We start from the raw sequence: 18656 nt of genomic DNA, 5'->3' as shown, positions 1-18656 counted from the left end.
GGCTGAGGCAGGAGGATTGCTTGAACCTGGGAGGTCAAGGCCTCAGTGACCTGAGATTGTGCCGCTGCACTCCAGCCTAGGTGACAAAAGTCTCAAAAAATTAAAAAAAGAAAAGTGGAGGTGGTGGGGTAGGGGCTGGGTGAGATGGCTCACACCTGTAATCCCACCACTTTGGGAGGCTGAGGCGGGAGGATTGCTTGAGCCCAGGAGTTCAATACTAGCCTGGGCGAGACATAACAAGAATCTATCTCTGTTTTTTAATATTAAAAAGAAATGTGGGTTTTAACTCAATTGGTAGAAAACCAATTTAGTGGCATGCTACCAACAAAAAAGGAAATTAAAATAGAATAGAAAATATAAGCTGGGGCTGGGCGCGGTGGCTCACGCCTATAATCCCAGCACTTTGGGAGGCTGAGGAGGGTGTATCACTTGAGGTCAAGAGTTCAAGACCAGCCTGGCAAACATGGCGAAACCCCGTCTCTACTAAAAATACAAAAATTAGCTGGGCATGGTGGCATGCGCCTGTAGTCCCAGCCACTGGCAGGGCTGAGGCAAGAGAATCGCTTGAACCTGGGAGGCTGATGTTGCTGTGAGCCAAGATGGCGCCACTGGAGCGGCTGGGTGCAGAAGTTCACGCCCGTAATGCCAGCTTTTAGGGAAGCAGAGGCAGGAGGATAGCTTGAGTCCAGGAGTTCAAGACCTGCCTGAACAATATAATGAGACCCCGTTCTCCACAAAAAGGAAAAAATATATATTTTTTAATAAAATTTATTTATATATAAAATATATAAATGTATGTGTGTTTGTATATATATATATGGCACCACTCAGTAATGGTAAATATTGTTTTATCAACTTTTGCTATATTATATATACATATCTATTAGGTTCCAATTTTAAAGGTATTTCTTAGTGGAGCCACAGTCAAAACAAAATTGAGAAATAGTGTTCTAGATCTCAGAGTATCCTTTAGAATACTAGTCCTCTGTTAAACAGAGTTTCCCTCTATAAAAAGATTCTGAGATTGACTGTATCTAGGAAATCAGGCATATTATATCTCTCTTTTGGAGATTCACAGTGTGCATCAGTAAACTGTTTAGAGGCCGGGCGCAGTGGCTCACGCCTGTAATCCCAGCATTCTGGGAGGCCAAGGCGGGCAGATCACGAGGTCAGGAGATCAAGACCATCCTGGCTAACACGGTGAAACCCCATCTCTACTAAAAATACAAAAACAAAATTAGCCGGGCGTGGTGGCGTGCACCTCTAGTCCCAGCTACTTGGGAGGCTGAGGCGAGAGAATGGCATGAACCTGGGAGGTGGAGCTTGCAGTGAGCCGAGATCACGCCACTGCACTCAAGCCTGGGCGACAGAGCGAGAGTCCGTCTCAAAAAAAAAAAAAAAAAACAAAAAAAAAAACTGTTTAGAAAGTCTTGCAGTTAAATATTTATGAACTTTGACCACAGAACTTTTTTTTGGCCCATATAATAGCTTTCAACATTCTGAGGAACAAGTGTTTGGAAGAATACGCGTTGAGAAACATTAATCTAGATGTGTGGTCCTGAGGAAAAGTTTATCTATTCATTCTGGAAGCTTTTGTATACCGTATGGGGCCTGTGGCATTCTAGAGAACATTCCTCCTATCATCACCACACAATAGAACCTGATTTTCTGTCGTTGGAATAAGTGGATAATAGGTTCCATACTGTGGGTTTTAAGAAGCGTAAAGGTGGGGCATAAGGGTAGAAGCGCTTTTCCCTAGAATCATGCTGAGAGGAGATATCTATTCCTTTAGGTAGAATTACTTTCTGAGACAGGAACTATTAATGTCCTGTTTACTGAAATTCCTTTTTTTTTTTTGCTTTGTCCACAGATGTGGGACCTAGGAAAAGGCCTGAAGATTCCCCAGCTGTACCAGTCTGGAGTGGTTGTCCTGGTTCTTACTGTGTTGTCCTCTATGGGGCTGGCAGCCATGTGAAGAACGGAGGCTTCCAGCATCATCTTCCTACACATTATTACATTCACCCATCTTTCTGTTTGTGATTCTTATCTCCAGCCTGGGAAAAGTTCTCCTTATTTGTTTAGATACTTTTGTACTTTCAGATCCCCTTGGAACAGTAGAGTACCTTGTAGACCATAATAGTGGAAAAGGGTCTAGTTTTCCCCTTGTTTCTAAAGATGAGGTGGCTGCAAAAACTCCCCTTTTTTGCCCACAGCTTGCCTACTCTCGGCCTAGAAGCAGTTATTCTCTCTCCATATTGGGCTTTGATTTGTGCTGAGGGTCAGCTTTTGGCTCCTTCTTCCTGAGACAGTGGAAACAATGCCAGCTCTGTGGCTTCTGCCCTGGGGACGGGCGGCGGGGGGTGGGTGGTTGGTGAGGCTTTGGGTGCCACTGCCTGTGGGTTGCTGGCTTAAAGGACAATTCTCTTCATTGGTAAGAGCCCAGGCCATTAACACCTACACAGTGTTATTGAAAGACGAGAGGTGGGGGTGGAGGGGAACTAGTCTGTCCCAGCTAGAGGGAGATAAAGAGGGCTAGTTAGTTCTTGGAGCAGCTGCTTTTGAGGAGAAAATATATAGCTTTTGACACAAGAGGAAGATCCAGAAAATTATCGTTGAACATATTAATGGTTATTTCTTTTTCTTGGATTTCCAGAAAAGCCTCTTAATTTTACGCTTTCTCATCGAAGTAATGTACCCTTTTTTTCTGAAACTGAATTAAAATACTCATTTTATCTTTGACTCTCCTTGAAATCTAGAGAAACTAAGAAAATGGCTGTTGGGAAGGAACCAATTTCCTCCTCTTCCCTCGGGTCTCAGGCATTTACATCCTCCCTCTCCCCACAATCTGACCTTTCCCAGGAGGGAAACAGTTTTCCTACATCTCATCATTGGAAAAGTTTTCAGAGAATCAGATAGAACTTAGCCAGAGATTTAAATATCACAGAGAAGCCTCAGAGAAAGGAGAAAAAAGAAGTGACACATGTAGAGTGCTTTTGGGTTATAGGCACCAAAATCCCATTAAGGACTGATTATAAGCTTCATGGTACAGTTCAGCAAATTATGATTCAGTGAGGGGCACAGAGGACCAGTGTTGGTGACAGCTAGGGGATGATGACCTGAAGTTATAGGCTTGGGGTGAATGAAGCATAGAGATTTTTAAAAAAAGAAGGGATTGTTGAAAACCTGGCAAAAATATATAATTTAATGAGAAAACTTGCTGCTTTTAAAATCCATATAGGCCAGGCTTTAGCAGGCATGCTGTTTTGATAGTTTTTGGGAACTCTGGAATAAGAGACCTATCTCGTCTGTCACTTCAAGTTGTTGGCCAGCCAGTTAAAACTGTGGGTCGAAGAGGGGAAATGGTAACTAGCTGGTGTCGATTGGATAGGAAGACCTTAGTTAAGGTGGGGACCCGCTGTTTTAACAGTCTTCATTCAGGGTCCCAAATAGTATTTGGCTTTAAGTAATGATTGCTTTTCCCTTTTTACTAGAGGGGACCTGCCAAGTCCTTGTACCTTTCCTCCATCTTAAACCAGCTATTCTCTACTTTGTCTTTGGAATGAGGGACAAGTGATCATGAGAGAACACTTTGTCATTGGGACTGGGAAAGGTTTGGCAAGGGCATTAAATTTAACAGCCAGTGCCAGGAAAATATAAAATGGGGTCAATGATAAACAGCTGTTAGAGGCTGGAAAATGGGTAGGGCAGTTACATTTTTTGGTGGTTTCCTACCATTTGGGTGATTGAAGCATGGTAGTGGGTGGGTGGGGGGTGTGACAGAGCATCATGTTTGTTATTCTGCCTTAAATTTCTACTTACTGTCTTTGTTTTTCTTCTCTGTCTTCCAATCACTTTAATATCTTCAATTTCCAAACTACATTTGTACTTGGGCTTAGATAGAAGGTCTTACACAAGCGTAGTATCTTCTACTTTGGTTTTCCCTACCTTTTCTTCCCCACCTTCTCCAAACACACATATACATACTCTACTCAACAATTCTGCTTCTGATGTTGTAGTTGTTAGTTGTGCATGCTCAGGATAAGAAATGAGTGGGTAGGTTGAGGGACTGGTTCTTTGAGGTTCTGCCCTTTTTCCATGATTCAGACTAACTTTTTGTTGGTCATTTCTGGAGTATAACTGACTCAATTCTTGTAAAAATGTGTTCCACCCAAACCACTGTATGTTCTTTTCCCTACTTTATTTTCCCCCACCTTCCTTCTCCTAATTGTGTTACAAGAGGCAGCCATAGCAAGAATGGAAAATCCAGATCAGTAAAAGATTCAACAAAAAAAAGTTTATTTTCCAAATTTGCTTTTACTCCCACCCCAAAATTTCCCTGTTTCACAGTTCTGACTGGGGGCTCTTGTTTATTTCACTCAATCGCTATACAGGTTTTTCAGTGTGTGGCCACTTGGTCCATATGAAGTTCCAAGTTTGTATTTCTGGACCTCAGCTAGATCAGGCCCTGCCCAGAGTTCTAGCATATGTGGAATTCCAGGTGGGCTCTTAGGATTTGGCTGGGCTTTGGGGACCTGGAGTATGACCTGCAGAGGGGTGTGAGCTTTGGAGTTCATCTGGGGAATTGAGGTTGGCAGCTGGGGAGCTTGGAATTATGGTTGGACTTCGTGCTTGTTGTACAGTCTTTGTGATAGACTTCTTTCTGAGTTTCTTCTGACTGTCTGGATCATGGGGCTGTCAGTGATAACAGTGGAAGAGATAGTCATGTCTCTGGTCAGGCCCGGATCATTCCTAATGCACCTCAGGATTCTAACTCCCTTTCTCCCCATACCATGGGCAGTAGATCAAGTTTCAAATAAGAAAAGTTAAATTTGATTTCTCTAACCACCCTCCCCCACCTTGAGATTAGATCATTTTCTACTGTTGGGGGTAAGATGCCCTTAGCCCATCCCTTCAGGCCTCAGGAGGTGATGAAGGACTAGTCAGGATAAGACAAATTGGTTAGAGGTCCCCCCTGCTGGAATAGTGGTGGCATAACAATAGACATTTTTTGAGGTTGAAAAGAAATTGAGACAACAGGGTTTTGGGTTAGATGGGACGAATAGATACCTTGCCTAAGATTTCAGGACACAGCCCATTGGAGGCCTTGAGTAAATCAGGATTTTTCTGTATCCATTTGGTGAGGGAGGCAGCACCAGCAGTTGTACGGGAGGTCAGGGTCACCCGAGCAGGGGGTATCTTCAGAGGCATTTGCCAGGTGCCCATGAAGGAACCCCAAGGATTTGCCTAAAAATGAAAAGGGATTCCTCAATAGGGCTTCTCACTCCTAGTAACTGACTTAGACCTCTGTTCGTCTTATTTCCATTCTTTACCTTTAGGAATGCATGGTTATGAAACAAGACTGAAAGCATAATCTTCCCACCCTTCCTTATCCCCCTCCCTCATTTAGGCTTTGCAGGCCTAATTTTTTCTTTTTTTTTTTTTTTGAGACGGAGTCTCGCTCTGTCGCCCAGGCTGGAGTGCAGTGGCGCAGTCTCGGCTCACTGCAAGCTCCGCCTCCCGGGTTCACGCCATTCTCCTGCCTCAGCCTCTCCGAGTAGCTGGGACCACAGGCACCCGCCACCACGCCCGGCTGTTTTTGTATTTTTAGTAGAGACGGGGTTTCACTGTGGTCTCAATCTCCTGACCTCGTGATCCACCCGCCTCAGCCTCCCAAAGTGCTGGGATTACAAGCGTGAGCCACCGTGCCCGGCCATGCAGGCCTAATTTTTTCATCCACTTTGCTCTGCCAACTTAAATTCCGCATCCTTAGGCTGAGTGTGGCAAAGGAGTACCCACTGCACAGATGTCATCATCTGAAGGCTTTCGTTTATACAGATCATTGATCAATTTAAGAACTTCCGAAGGGTGCTAAACACAACTCTATCCTGCTGGGTAAGCTGGCCGGAAGTTCAGTGGCTCTCACATTACAACATGAATTAGATTAAACTTTAATTTTCCCGATAATGGCTGTGAGAGACTGCACATCTCCCAGTTCTGTGCCTCAATTATTTGCCTTTCTTGATAGGAGTGAAGATAGTATCTCACCTTGGAACGGGGCACAGAAGGCAGTAGATGACCACGATCATTGGCAATAATTTGAGTGTAGCCTTCATGAGAAGAGATGCTCTGGGGTACAAGTGGGAGAGATAAAGGTTTGTGAGTAGAAAAAGGGAAGTATTTGGGGAGCTTGGTCAGAGAAGGATATGGGAGTTTAGAGAATGCTAAAAGGAGTTAATTGACAGGGAGAGCATGAGGCTATCTTATAGGTGCACTGAACATGGAATACCTCTTTTGTTGGCTTAGCGGGAGACCAGTTCTGCAGATACTTGGATGAGAAAGCCTTTTCATACTGTGGAGAGAAAGATAAGTATCCCTGTGAGACTTCAAGGCCCCAAACCCAGGAAATGAAGACTAGGCACAGTTCTTTAGATTTGAAGACCAAAGGCCTGACCAACCATGTAGGCTTTAAGTCACTGTGACAAGGGTGTAATTTGTTTGGTCTAGATGTGTGCTGTCCAGCATGGAGCCAAGAGCCACATGGAACTGTTGAGCACCTGAAATATGACTAGTTCAAATTGAGGTGCTTTATAAGTGTGAAATATGCTGAATTTTGAAGTTTTTTTCTTTTCTTTTTTTTTTTTTTTTGAGACAGGATCTTGGTCTGCCACCTGGGTTGGAGTCAGTGGCACAATCCTAGCTCACTGCAGCCTTGGACACCTGGGTTCAAGCGATCCTTTTCCCTCAGACTCACAAGTAGCTGGGACTACAGGTGCATGCCACCATGCCCAGCTAATTTTTAAATTTACTTGTAGAGACGAGGTCTCACCATATTGCCCAGGGTGGTCTCAAACTCCTGGCCTCAAGCGATCCTTCTGCCTCAGCCTCCCAAAGTGTTGGGATTACAGACATGAGCTACAACACCCAGCAGGTTTTGAAGATTTAGTACAAAAAAAGAATGTAAAATGTCTGATTATAATTTTAAAAATACTGATTAAATGTTGAAATAATATTTGAATTTATTGGGTTAAATTCAATATATTTAAATTTTATGTTTTAATTTTTTCATGTAGCTACTAGAAAATTTAAAATTACATTTGTGGCTCGCACTCTTTTTGTTGGGCAGCACTGGTCTAGATCAGGAGTTGGTAAACTATGGCCTATGGGCCATATCCATATTGCTGCCTGTTTGGGGATGGCCTGAGAGTAAGGATGATTTTTATAGATGAACATTTACAATTGATTCAGTAAAATGGAATACTAACTTTGAATCCCAGTTAAGTGAAATGTTTTCTCAACCCCCAAAATTCCATTATTTTCATTAGTAGTACAAAAAATTGTACTCAGTTATATTTTGAATTTGTCAAAAATGTTATGGAAAAATGTTTTTCTTTAATTATGTAAGTAGCTACAGAATATTTTTGACTTTGCCACTTGGCCTGCAAAGCCTAAAATTTTTACACTCCGCCCTTTTACAGAAAAAAACTTGCCAACTTCTGGTTTACACCCTACAAATTTAACCCAGAGATACCTTTGGATCGCCCCTGGGCTCTCTCTATCCTTGAGGAGGTAAAATATTATCTCACTCCACTCGCAGCTATCTGTTCAAAGATCAGAATCCAATGAGAGGGGACAGTCCAAAGATAGAATCTGAAAAACAAAAGTAAACGTTAAAGAAATGGAGAATGGGAACTTACCTGATTGGCACTGTAGTTAGTGGCCATGATCTTGTGCTGTTTACACTCATTGCTTGGCAACTGCAGAAGGCCGACCTCCTGGGACTACTTCCCAATCAGCAGAGGCTGCCTTTGTCTTCTGCTTATTATTCACTTCCTTGGCTCACACTGCCCCCATTTGTTTTCTCTGGAACTTAGATTCATTTTTATTTTAGAGACAGGAAAGACTGAGTAAATGTGAGAAAATTAGCTGAATAGCAGCTACTTTTTTTCTGGCATAACCTACCCCTGCTTAAGAACTTCCACGTGGCCTTTGATTGGGGTTTTTAACCACTTTAACAAACCATGTAACCCTGAGAGCTATGCTTGTTGGACAACATGGTGTAATGTACCACAGGCTGTAGAGCCAGATACTGGGGTTTGAATCCTTATTCAGCATGGGAACACAGGAGCTGTATGACATTAAACTTAAAACTGTCTTGTCTTCACTAAATTTCTGTCAACTCATTTGTATTGCGGAGATAATAGAGCCTGCTTTTACCGGGTAAGTGAGATAAAATGAATAAGGTGTCTAGACAATATAGCATAGTAGGTGTTCAATACTGGTGAGATCCTGTTTATAAGGCCCACTACTTTGTTTTATCAGGCAGAATAACAAAGGAACAATATTTAAAAAGCAACTAGCTCAAATCTGTCCCCAGAAGGAAAAACATATCTTGTCCTTGGTCCTTAAAAAATTTCCTCTGTCACTGTCTAGAATCACAGCACCTAAGAACACAGGTGTTTAGTGTTGACTGGAATAAAATGGAATCGGGTGCTGGTGCAGGGAGATTGAGCAGGGATGAAGAGAGAAAGTCACAGCGTGGAAAGCATCAGGTTTGGAGAGTTCAATGGGGGCGGCGGGTGCCAGGACATAAGCCTAATATTTGTGGGACAAGGAAACCCCTCTGAAACTCATATAAAATGGTATTGTAATACCCATCTACGGGGTGGTTAGGAGAATTAGTAAGTAAGTAGAACTGTGCTTTGTGAATTGTAAAGTGAATTTATATATAAGGTGTCAAGATGAAAGGGAAAAACTAAGAAATAAGTTGCCCAAAGATATTAGGACCAGGAGACCATTATAAAGTATATCCAGGCCGGGCACGGTGGCTCATGCCTGTCACCCCAGCACTTTGGGTGGCCAAAGCAGGCGGATCACAGGGTCAGGAGTTTGAGACCAGCCTGGCCAACATGGAGAAACCCTGTCTCTACTAAAAATACAAAAAATTAGCCAGGCATGGTGGCGCATGCCTCTAATCCCAGCTACTCAGGAGGCTGAGGCAGGAGAATTGCTTAAACCCAGGAGGCGGAGGTTGCAATGAGCAGAGATCGCGCCACTGCACTTCAGCCTGGGTGACAGTGTGAGACTTCGTTTCAAAAAATAAAAAATAAAGTATATCCATCAGTCCCTTCTCTTTTCCTTCTTCCCCCAAAATCCTCATCTTAACCAACACACCAAGTATAAGAGCACTCCTATGCTTCTGCAGATGGAGGGAAGAACAGCTCTTGTTTTATAGGCTCTGGAGTTAATACCTGGATAATGTGAGATCTGGAAAGATAACTCGTGTGCTTAGTCCCTGTGGTTCTTATCACTCTCTAGAGAAGAGTTCTTTAAGGACCAAGGACTATCTTTGCTCTAGGATATCCATTTTGGCGCTTTAATCTGCAATGATAGGCTAGCATTATTTTTCTTAGAATTTGTCTTCAGTTGGTATGCCTGCCTCTGCCTTTCTGATAGGGATGTAGTGATAAATGATGACTGCACTCATTTTTAAAAGTTAACTAGTTTTTGTTCAATTGAAAAAGTAATGTACATGGAAAAAATTTCATGTTTACAGGATGTTCAGTGAAAAGCAAATCTCCATTTGATTTCAACTCTCAGTCTTGCTCCTCAGGGCAACTACTGTTATTCATTTCTTGTGTCTCCTTCCAGAAATATTCTGTGCATACAAACACTAATGAGAGAGCTGTCCACATTGCTTTTTGATTTGCTTTTTTGACTATCTTGGGGATTATGTTTTTATCATAATATTCCATTTTGGGATGCACCATAGTTTGTTCAGACCCATATGGATGACCATTTAGGTTATTTATAGTCTTTTGCTAATAAGGACATTGCTGTAATGAAAAATCCCTATGTATCTTTATGAACATGTATGTATGTTTATGTACATATGTGATCTGTAGGATAAATTTTTTAAAGTACATTGCAAAGTCAAAAGGGTTTGTGCATTTAAAATAAGTAGATAGGCCAGGCGCGGTGGCTCACGTCTGTAATCCCAGCACTTTGGGAGGCTGAGGTGGGCGATCACGAGGTCAGGAGATGGAGACCATCCTGGCTAACATGGTGAAACCCCGTCTCTACTAAAAATACAAAACATTAGCTGGGCGCGTGGCGGGCGCCTGTAGTCCCAGCTACTCAGGAGGCTGAGGCAGGAGAATGGCGTGAACCCGGGAGGCGGAGCCTGCAGTGAGCCAAGATCGCGCCACTGCACTCCAGCCTGGGCGACAGAGCGAGACTCTGTCTCAAAAAAAAAATAAATAAATAAAATAAAATAAGTAGATAATGTCAAATTACCACTGAAAGACATTGCGCCGGCCGGGCATGGTGGCTCATGCCTGTAATCCCAGCACTTTGGGAGGCCGAGGCGGGCGGATCACGAGGTCAGGAGATCGAGACCATCCTGGCTAACACGGTGAAACCCCGTCTCTACTAAAAATACAAAAAATTAGCCGGGCAAGGTGGTGGGCGCCTGTAGTCGCAGCTACGCGGGAGGCTGAGGCAGGAGAATGGCGTGAATCCCGGGGGGCGGAGCCTGCAGTGAGCCGAGATCGCGCCACTGCACTCCAGCCTGGGTGAAAGAGCGAGACTCCGTCTCAAAAAAAAAAAAAAAAAAAAAAAGAAAAAGAAAAAAAGACATTGCGCCAGTTTGTACTTCTACCAGTGGTGTATGATGGCATATGAGTGCCTAGTTCTCTGCTTGCTTTTCAACATCATTATCGTTTTTTCTGTTTTTTTCAGTCTAAACTAATTTTAATTGAATGAATAGAATTGAACTAATAGAACTAATTGATTGAACTAGTTGAACTAATGTTAACTGAGCAGTTACTATATACATGCCAGGCACAGTTCTAATTGCTTTATTACATTTTCTCATTTAGTTCTCAACCCAACCAAGGAAACTGGAGAATACACAGTGAGGAGTAGAGCCAGGATTTAATCCCAAGTATTCTGACTCTAGAGCCAGCAGTTTTAACCATTATATCATATTGCTTGTTAAGCTGTAGGTTGAACATGGTATATAATTTTATTTTTTGTTTTTGTTTTGAGACGGTTTCCCTGTCGCCTAAGCTCTGGAGTGCAGTGGTTCCATCAATATCCTGAGCTCAAGCAGTCCTCCCACCTCAGCCTCCCAAGTAGTTGGGAGTATAGGCATGAGCTACCATGCCCAGCTAATTTAAAAAAACAAAATTTTTTTAAGAGATAGGGTCTTAACTACGTTGTTCCTCTTGTCCTGAACTCATGGCCTCAAGTGATTCTTCCCCTTTGACCTCCCAAAGTGTTGAGATTACAGGCACGAACCACCACACCCACCCAACATGGTATATCATTGTTTTAAATTTGCATTTCTTTAATTAGGGTGTTTTTATATGTGTATAAACCGTTTTTATTTTAATTTTTTTTCCCTGAAAATGGCCTTTAATGTCTTTTGCCACTTACTATTGGGCTGTTGACTTTTTTTTTTTGAAATCAGTCCTCCCTCTGTCACCCAGGCTGGAGTGCAGTGGCATTATCTTGGTTCACTGTAACTTCTGCCTCTTAGGTCCAAACAATCCTCCCACCTCAGCCTCCCGAATAACTGGAACTACAGGGATGCACCACCACACCCAGCTGATTTTTTAATTTTTTTGTAGAGAGGGGATTTTGCCATGTTGCCCAGGCTGGTTTTGAACTCCTGGGCTCAAGCCATCTGCCCACCTCAGCTTCCCAAAATGCTGGGATTACAGGCTTGAGCCACTGCACCCAGCCTGTTGATCATGTTCATTAATTTGTTTGAACTCCATATATTAAGGAAATTAGTCCTTTGTCAAATATGTTGCAAATATTCCCTCCAGTTTGTCACTTACTTTCATTTTGTTGGTGGTTTTTCTGTTTTGTTTTTGTTTTTGTTTTTCTGTGGGGTTTTTTTTTTTTTTGCCATGGACATGTTTTTAGTACTTATGTAGTAGTCAGATGTATTACTCATTTTTTTCTATGCTCTGGATCTTATGCTTTGAATGGCTTTTTGTGAATTCCAACATTTTAAAAATAATTTACCCCTAGCTTCAGTTTTTACATTTAAATTTTTGTTCCTTCTGGAATTTTAGTGAATGTGGAAAAGGTTATGCTTCAGTTGCTTAACTAGTTGCCTTGGCATCATTTATTAGTAAGTTTTCTTTTCCTCTACTGATTTGAAATGCCATTTTTAATGTATTCCCTAACATATTTAGGTCTATTTCTGGATCCTCTAACCCATTGTTCTAGAGAGAAAGGTGATCGTTTTAGATTGTCCCTCTGTAATCTAAAATCCAAGGTACACGCTGGGCACAGTGGCTCACAGGTGTAATCCTAGCACTTTCGGAGGCTGAGGCAGGCAGGACAGTTGAGGACAGAAGTTCGAGACCAGCCTGACCAACGTGGCGAAACCCTGTTTCTACTAAAAATACAAAAATTAGCTGGGCATGGTGACACGCGCCTGTAGTCCCAACTACTTGGGAGGCTGAGGCAAGAGAATCGCTTGAACCCAGGAGGTGGAGGTTGCAGTGAGCCGAGATTGCGCCACTGTGCTCCAGCCTGGCGACAGAGTGAGACTCCGTCTCAAAAAAAAAAAAAAAAAAAAAAAAAACAAGGTACAATCCTGGCTTGATCCTATGTGAATTCTAACATTTAAGATTTCAGGCCGGGCGTAGTGGCTCACGCCTGTAATCCCAGCATTTTGGGAGGCCCAGGCGGGTGGATCACAAGGTCAGGAGATCGAGAGCATCCTGGCTAACACGGTGAAATTCCGTCTCTACTAAAAATACAAAAAATTAGCTGGGCGTGGTGGGGGGCGCCTGTAGTCCCAGCTACGCGGGAGGCCGAGGCAGGAGAATGGCGTGAACCCGGGAGGTGGAGCTGGCAGTGAGCCGAGATCGCGCCACTGCACTCCAGCCTGGATGACAGAGCGAGACTCCATCTCAACAAAAAAAAAAAAAAAAAAAAAAAGATTTCACTAGGAAATTGTAATATCAGTAGTAACAGGCAATTTTAAGCTTCTAATAAAAGTGTGTTGAGTTTTAGCCTTTCTTCAGATGAAGTGGTTGACTTCAGTCAGGTACAGCAGATGGTCTTTTACTAGGACCAGATTTACTTCTTCCAAAGTTGGAAGGGCTCTTTAAAGGTCCCATCCTTTACATATGCCTTAAGATACTTTTTTCCATTCACTTAAGTTCTCTGATGACTGAAACTAAACCATTAGGAAATCTTTTATTTGGACTGAGATTATCTGCTATTGAAGTACAAGTTTAACCTGTACTCTATAGGCGATGTATACATTGGACCTATGTGAAGGCACCACCAGCATAAGTACTAGAGTCAGATTGCCTGGGTTAAATTCTGGCTCTGCCTAAATGTGTGGCCTTACACAAGTTAATCTTTCTGGGTCTCAGTACCCTTATATGTAAAATGGGGATAATCTTAGTTTTGAGCATTAAATATATGTAACATGCTAATAGGGTGCCAGATGCATAATGAATGCTCAATTATTTTAGCATTATTATTGGCTTAAGACTGCCAAGTAAGAAGTACTCATTCAGGTTACCTTAAACAAAAAAGGGGAAGAGGGGAAATTATAATTAATAGGAGTGAGTATTTAACAGATTCCAAAGGTAGGAAGTATAGTTTGGGCTTCAAAGGATATTAGAATCTCGAAGATAGAACATGATCAGAAAGATTTTCGGTTTCTTCTTTATCATCTCTGTTTCTCACTGCCTTCTTTTTTTTTTTTTTTTTTTGAGATGGAGTTTCTCTCTTGTTGCCCAGGCTGGAGTGCAATGCGCGATCTCGGCTCACCGCAACCTCCACCTCCCGGGTTCAAGTGAGCGATTCTTCAGCTTCAGCCTCCCGAGTAGCTGAGATTTTAGGCATGCATCACCACGCCCGGCTAATTTTGTATTATTAGTAGAGACAGGGTTTCTCCATGTTGGTCAGGCTGGTCTCGAATGCCTGACCTCAGTTGATCCGCCCACCTCAGCCTCCCAGAGTGCTGGGATTACAGGCGTGAGCCACCGCGCCCGGCCTCCCATGGCAATTTTTAAAACCAGAAAAAATTATTCGTAACCCCTTCATAGTAAAAATGGGGCATTTATCTCATCTATTACACAGTATAACCACCTGAACCACTGTCTCTAGTTATACCATCAGCTCTCAAAGGTTTCTTCTAAGTAGCTCAAAGGTGCCCTGCATGTCACCTCACTGGGTCAGGTGTTGATGGGTCTTGGATAGGAGACCTGGCTTTTGCCCCATTTCCTGGGCTAACAGGATTTCATCCAACCAAGCTACTGGCCAAATTTTGAACTATCCAAACACCCTGGCTTTTGTAGATTTCCTTATAGGAAATGAAGGCGTAGTTCTGACCCCTGAAGAGATGCATGGCTACAAATGTAAAAGCTATAGTTTCAAAACTTCTCTATAGAGTTAAAATAGTTGATCCAGTTTTCTTTCCTGAGACTAAGGCTCCCTCTGTCGGAGACTGCTGTTAATCTCTCCTTTCCACCTACAATACCACAAAAGAATAATATTCTTGATAAGATCCCCTTCCTCAGGAGCCAAAGAATAAGCTTTGTATACTCCCCACACACTGCCTATGGGGTTGCCCTCTCTGCAGCATTAATCATAGAGCTATGGCCGGGCGCGGTGGCTCACGCTTGTAATCCCAGCACTTGGGGAGGCCGAGGCAGGCGGATCACAAGGTCAGGAGATCGAGACCACGGTGAAACCCCGTCTCTACTAAAAATACAAAAAAAAAAAAAAAAAAAAAGAATAAGCTTTGTATACTCCCCACACACTGCCTATGGGGTTGCCCTCTCTGCAGCATTAATCATAGAGCTATGGCCGGGCGCGGTGGCTCACGCTTGTAATCCCAGCACTTGGGGAGGCCGAGGCGGGCGGATCACGAGGTCAGGAGATCGAGACCACGGTGAAACCCCGTCTCTACTAAAAAATACAAAAAATTAGCCGGGCGTGGTGGCGGGCGCCCGTAGTCCCAGCTACTCGGAGAGGCTGAGGCAGGAGAATGGCGTGAACCCGGGAGGCGGAGCTTGCAGTGAGCCGAGATTGCGCCACTGCACTCCAGCCTGGGCGACAGAGTGAGACTCCGTCTCAAAAAAAAAAAAAAAAAAAAAAAAAAAAAAAAAAATCATAGAGCTATAACACTATTTCATTTTCTTTTTCTTTTCTTTCTTTCTTTCTTTTTTTTTTTTTGAGACAGAATCTTGCTGTGTTGCCCAAAGTCCTTGGATTACAGGCGTGAGCCACTGTGCCCGGCCTATAACACTATTTCTTAAAACAAAAAGACCAAAGAACAAGCTTTAAACAACCAAAATGACTGAAAAGACATCAGTATCTCTCACTAGTGGTGTGAATTAAATTTGTTTACTTGCATAACTAAGAATAAATGAAGGTTATAATGGCACCAGTATAGGATATCTTGGCTATGTGCTTTGAGAATATACAGGTTGACCATGAAGTCTGGAAATAGATACTATTATTTTATCATGTATTTAAATATATCAATAAACCATTAATATGTATTCATTAACTTTTCCACATTTGTTGGCAATCTTGTAAATATAGTACAACTATCAGTGAAGAGAGATTAGGGGGTTGGGCACGGTGGCTCACGCCTGTAATCCCAGCACTTTGGGAGGCTGAGGCGGCAGATCACTTGAGGTCAGGAGTTCAAGATCAGCCTGGGCAGCATGGTGAATTCCCGTCTCTACTAAAAATACAAAAATTAGCCAGCTGTGGTGGCACACGCCTGTAGTCCCAGCTGCTCGGGAGGCTGAGGCACGAGAATCACTTGAACCCCGGAGGCGGAGCTTGCAGTGAGCCGAGATCTCACCACTGCACTCCAGCCTGGGCGACAGAGCAAGACTCCATCTCAAAAAAAAAAAAAAAAAAAGATTAGGGACAGTACGTGAGAAATAGAATAAGCTCTCTGTCAGACACAGATATTAACCAGGAGTAAAAGGATTTTTCCTCAAGGTAGGTGCTAAGGAGAGTAACAGATTACTAGATAATTTCAGTGTTGCTCATATAAACAATAGCCAAAAAGATAATTTACATATTGTATAGAACTATTAGGATAAATGTATCTATTAGAACAAAAATACAAACTCTTCCTAAATACCAAAGATATGTTTAAGGCTGGGGGGATGGCGGGACAGGGGAGGAGGAAGCAAGTGAAACAGACCACATGGTGAAAGACTTACATATATAAAACAAAATTTGTAAGGCAGATCTGTGGCCACACATACTGATAATATCAATAGATATGGGGCCGGGCGCGGTGGCTCACTCCTGTAATTCCAGCACTTTGGGAGGCTGAGGCGGGTGGATCACAAGGTCAGGAGTTCATGCCCAGCCTGGCTAATATGGTGAAACCTCGTCTCTACTAAAAATACAAAAATTAGCCAGGCATGGTGGTAGGCGCCTGTAGTCCCAGCTACTCGGGAGGCTGAGGTAGGAGAATCACTTGAATCCGGGAGGTGGAGGTTGCAGTGAGCCGAGATTGTGCCACTTTAGTCCAGCCTGGGTGACAGGACGAGACTCCGTATCAAAAAGAAAGAAAGAAAGGGTTTAAATAAAGAAAGAAAGGGAGAAAGAATGGGTTTACCTACCTATTAAAAGAAAATAGTTTTCACATTAACAAAGCGAAGTCCAACACTGTGCTATATGAACTACATCTAAGAAGAGTTTCAGGAAGCCTAAATGAATGACTAAGAGATGTACCAGAATTTATTCCTAAATGTAAGCAGGGGCTGCAGTTGTAATTATCCATCAAAGTAGAATTCTGACTAAAAAGCATTAAAAGAGAGAAAGAAATTTTAGCCACAATTTTTATAAAAAAGATAATGACATTTTATACAAGGAGAAATAGAAGCACCCTATAATAGGAGGATTAACAAATCTCTCATATCTAGAAAGGTCAAGTGAACAATAAGTTAGGATACAGAAGACCTAAACAACATAATAAATTATTTAAGTAGATTTAATAATATTAAACTCTGAACCTTAATAATAGAAAATAAACTTTTTATTTTTTTATTTATTTTTATTTATTTTTATTTTTTGAGATGGAGTCTTGCACTGTCCCCCAGGCTGGAGTGCAGTGGCTTGATCTCGGCTCACTGCAAGCTCTGCCTCCTGGGTTCACGCCATTCTCCTGCCTCAGCCTCCGAGTAGCTGGGACCACAGGCGCCCGCCACCACGCCCGGCTAATTTTTTGTATTTTTAGTAGAGATGGGGTTTCACCGTGTTAGCCAGGATGGTCTCAATCTCCTGACTTTGTGATCCGCCTGCCTTGGCCTCCCACAGGCGTGAGCCACCGCGCCCGGCCAGAGAATAAACTTTAAAAAAAAAAAATGCATAAAGGGCTGGGCGCGGTGGCTCATGCCTGTGATCCCAGCACTTTGGGAGGCCGAGGCGGGTGGATCATGAGGTCAGGAGTTTGAGACCAGCCTGGCCAACATGATGAAACCCTGTCTCTACTAAAAATACACAAAATTAGCTGAGGATGGTGGTGGGCAGGAGGCTGCTCGGGAGGCTGAGGCAGAATTGCTTGAACCCAGGAGGAGAGGTTGCAGTGAGCCGAAATCGTGCCACTGGACTCCAGCCTGGGTGACAGAGTGAGACTCCATATCAAAAAAAAAAAAAAAAAAAGAAAAAAGAAAAAATGCATAAAGCATTCACAAAAATGTGGCACATTCACATCCTAAGCTACAAAGAAAATCTCATATATTCAAAGTGAAGAAACAATAATTCAAATAGTATTCTCTGACCAAAATGTAATACAGTTAGACAAACAATAAAACCAAAAGGCCTCTTCCAAAGGGAATTTTATTTGCACACACTCACACTCACTCTCCCATACATTTCCCCAAAGGGAAATTTCAGAATGTGTTAAACTACTCCTGGGTCAAGGGGGAAATGCAAAATAAATTGCAGGGGTTTGTTTTTGTTTTTGTTTTTCTGACAATGCAAGGCAAAGCCTTTATTCATTTTAATGTTGCACAAGTGTAAGGACCACATAATCTGGGTTTATTTAGGTAACAATAAAAGATAGAAAATCTCATATTACAGAAATTTTAAAATTGACTATATAATAAATGATGAAGAAAACTAAAAATAGAACAGGACAATGTTCAAATAGATAATAAAATTAACAAATGGGGCCAAAAGATCGACACATATCCTACATCATCTTTTATGTAGTGTCTCAGCTTTCTTTTTCCCAAACATAAAGGCAGATTAATTCAAACTAGCCCTATTAAGATTATTAGTTTGCCAGGTGCGGTGGCTCACGCCTGTACTCAGCCTAAAAAATATTTTCTAATTTCAAAGACATGTAGGCCGGGCGTGGTGACTCATATATGTAATCCCAGCACTTTGGGAGGCCAAGGGGGGGCAGGTCACCTGAGGTCAGGAGTTCGAGATCAGTCTGGCCAACATGGTGAAACTCCGTCTCTACTAAAAATACAAAAATTAGCCCACCACCACGGTGGGCCCTGTAATCCCAGTTACTCGGAAGGCTGAGGCAGGAGAATGGCTTCAGCCCAGGATGCAGAGGTTGCAGTGAGCCAAGATCTTACAACTGCACTCCAGCCTGGGCAACAGAGTGAGACTCTATCAAAAAAAAAAAA

At 42.6% G+C, this 18656-nt stretch overlaps 2 protein-coding genes across 3 annotated transcripts in view; one reads left to right on the top strand and one right to left on the bottom strand.

Moving 5' to 3' along the window:
* The window catches only part of SDHC (succinate dehydrogenase complex subunit C), a 54060-nt gene extending 51321 nt beyond the window's left edge, over positions 1–2739 (top strand). Inside the window, exon 6 of one of the 2 annotated variants that reach the window (XM_030824063.1) lies at positions 1871–2739. In XM_030824063.1, the coding sequence (XP_030679923.1) occupies positions 1871–1975 (105 nt within the window). In that variant the 3' untranslated portion in view covers positions 1976–2739. The remainder of the gene's footprint in view (positions 1–1870) is intronic. The other variant, XM_030824065.1, reaches the window with a different exon arrangement.
* A 1533-nt stretch (positions 2740–4272) lies between these two features.
* CFAP126 (cilia and flagella associated protein 126) lies at positions 4273–7721 on the bottom strand. Its single transcript, XM_030823637.1, has 4 exons — positions 7695–7721; positions 6046–6228; positions 5068–5244; positions 4273–4692 (listed from the first exon to the last, which is right to left on the bottom strand). Exons 1-4 carry the CDS (start codon positions 7719–7721, stop codon positions 4507–4509), a joined length of 573 nt encoding a protein of 190 aa, XP_030679497.1. The 3' UTR covers positions 4273–4506.
* Between the last annotated feature and the right edge of the window lie 10935 nt (positions 7722–18656).

This window comes from Nomascus leucogenys, chromosome 12 (genome assembly GCF_006542625.1).
Source record: "Nomascus leucogenys isolate Asia chromosome 12, Asia_NLE_v1, whole genome shotgun sequence".
Lineage (NCBI taxonomy): Eukaryota > Metazoa > Chordata > Mammalia > Primates > Hylobatidae > Nomascus > Nomascus leucogenys.
The sequence above is the reverse complement of the archived record's forward strand: the minus strand, read 5'-3'. Positions and strand labels throughout refer to the sequence as shown.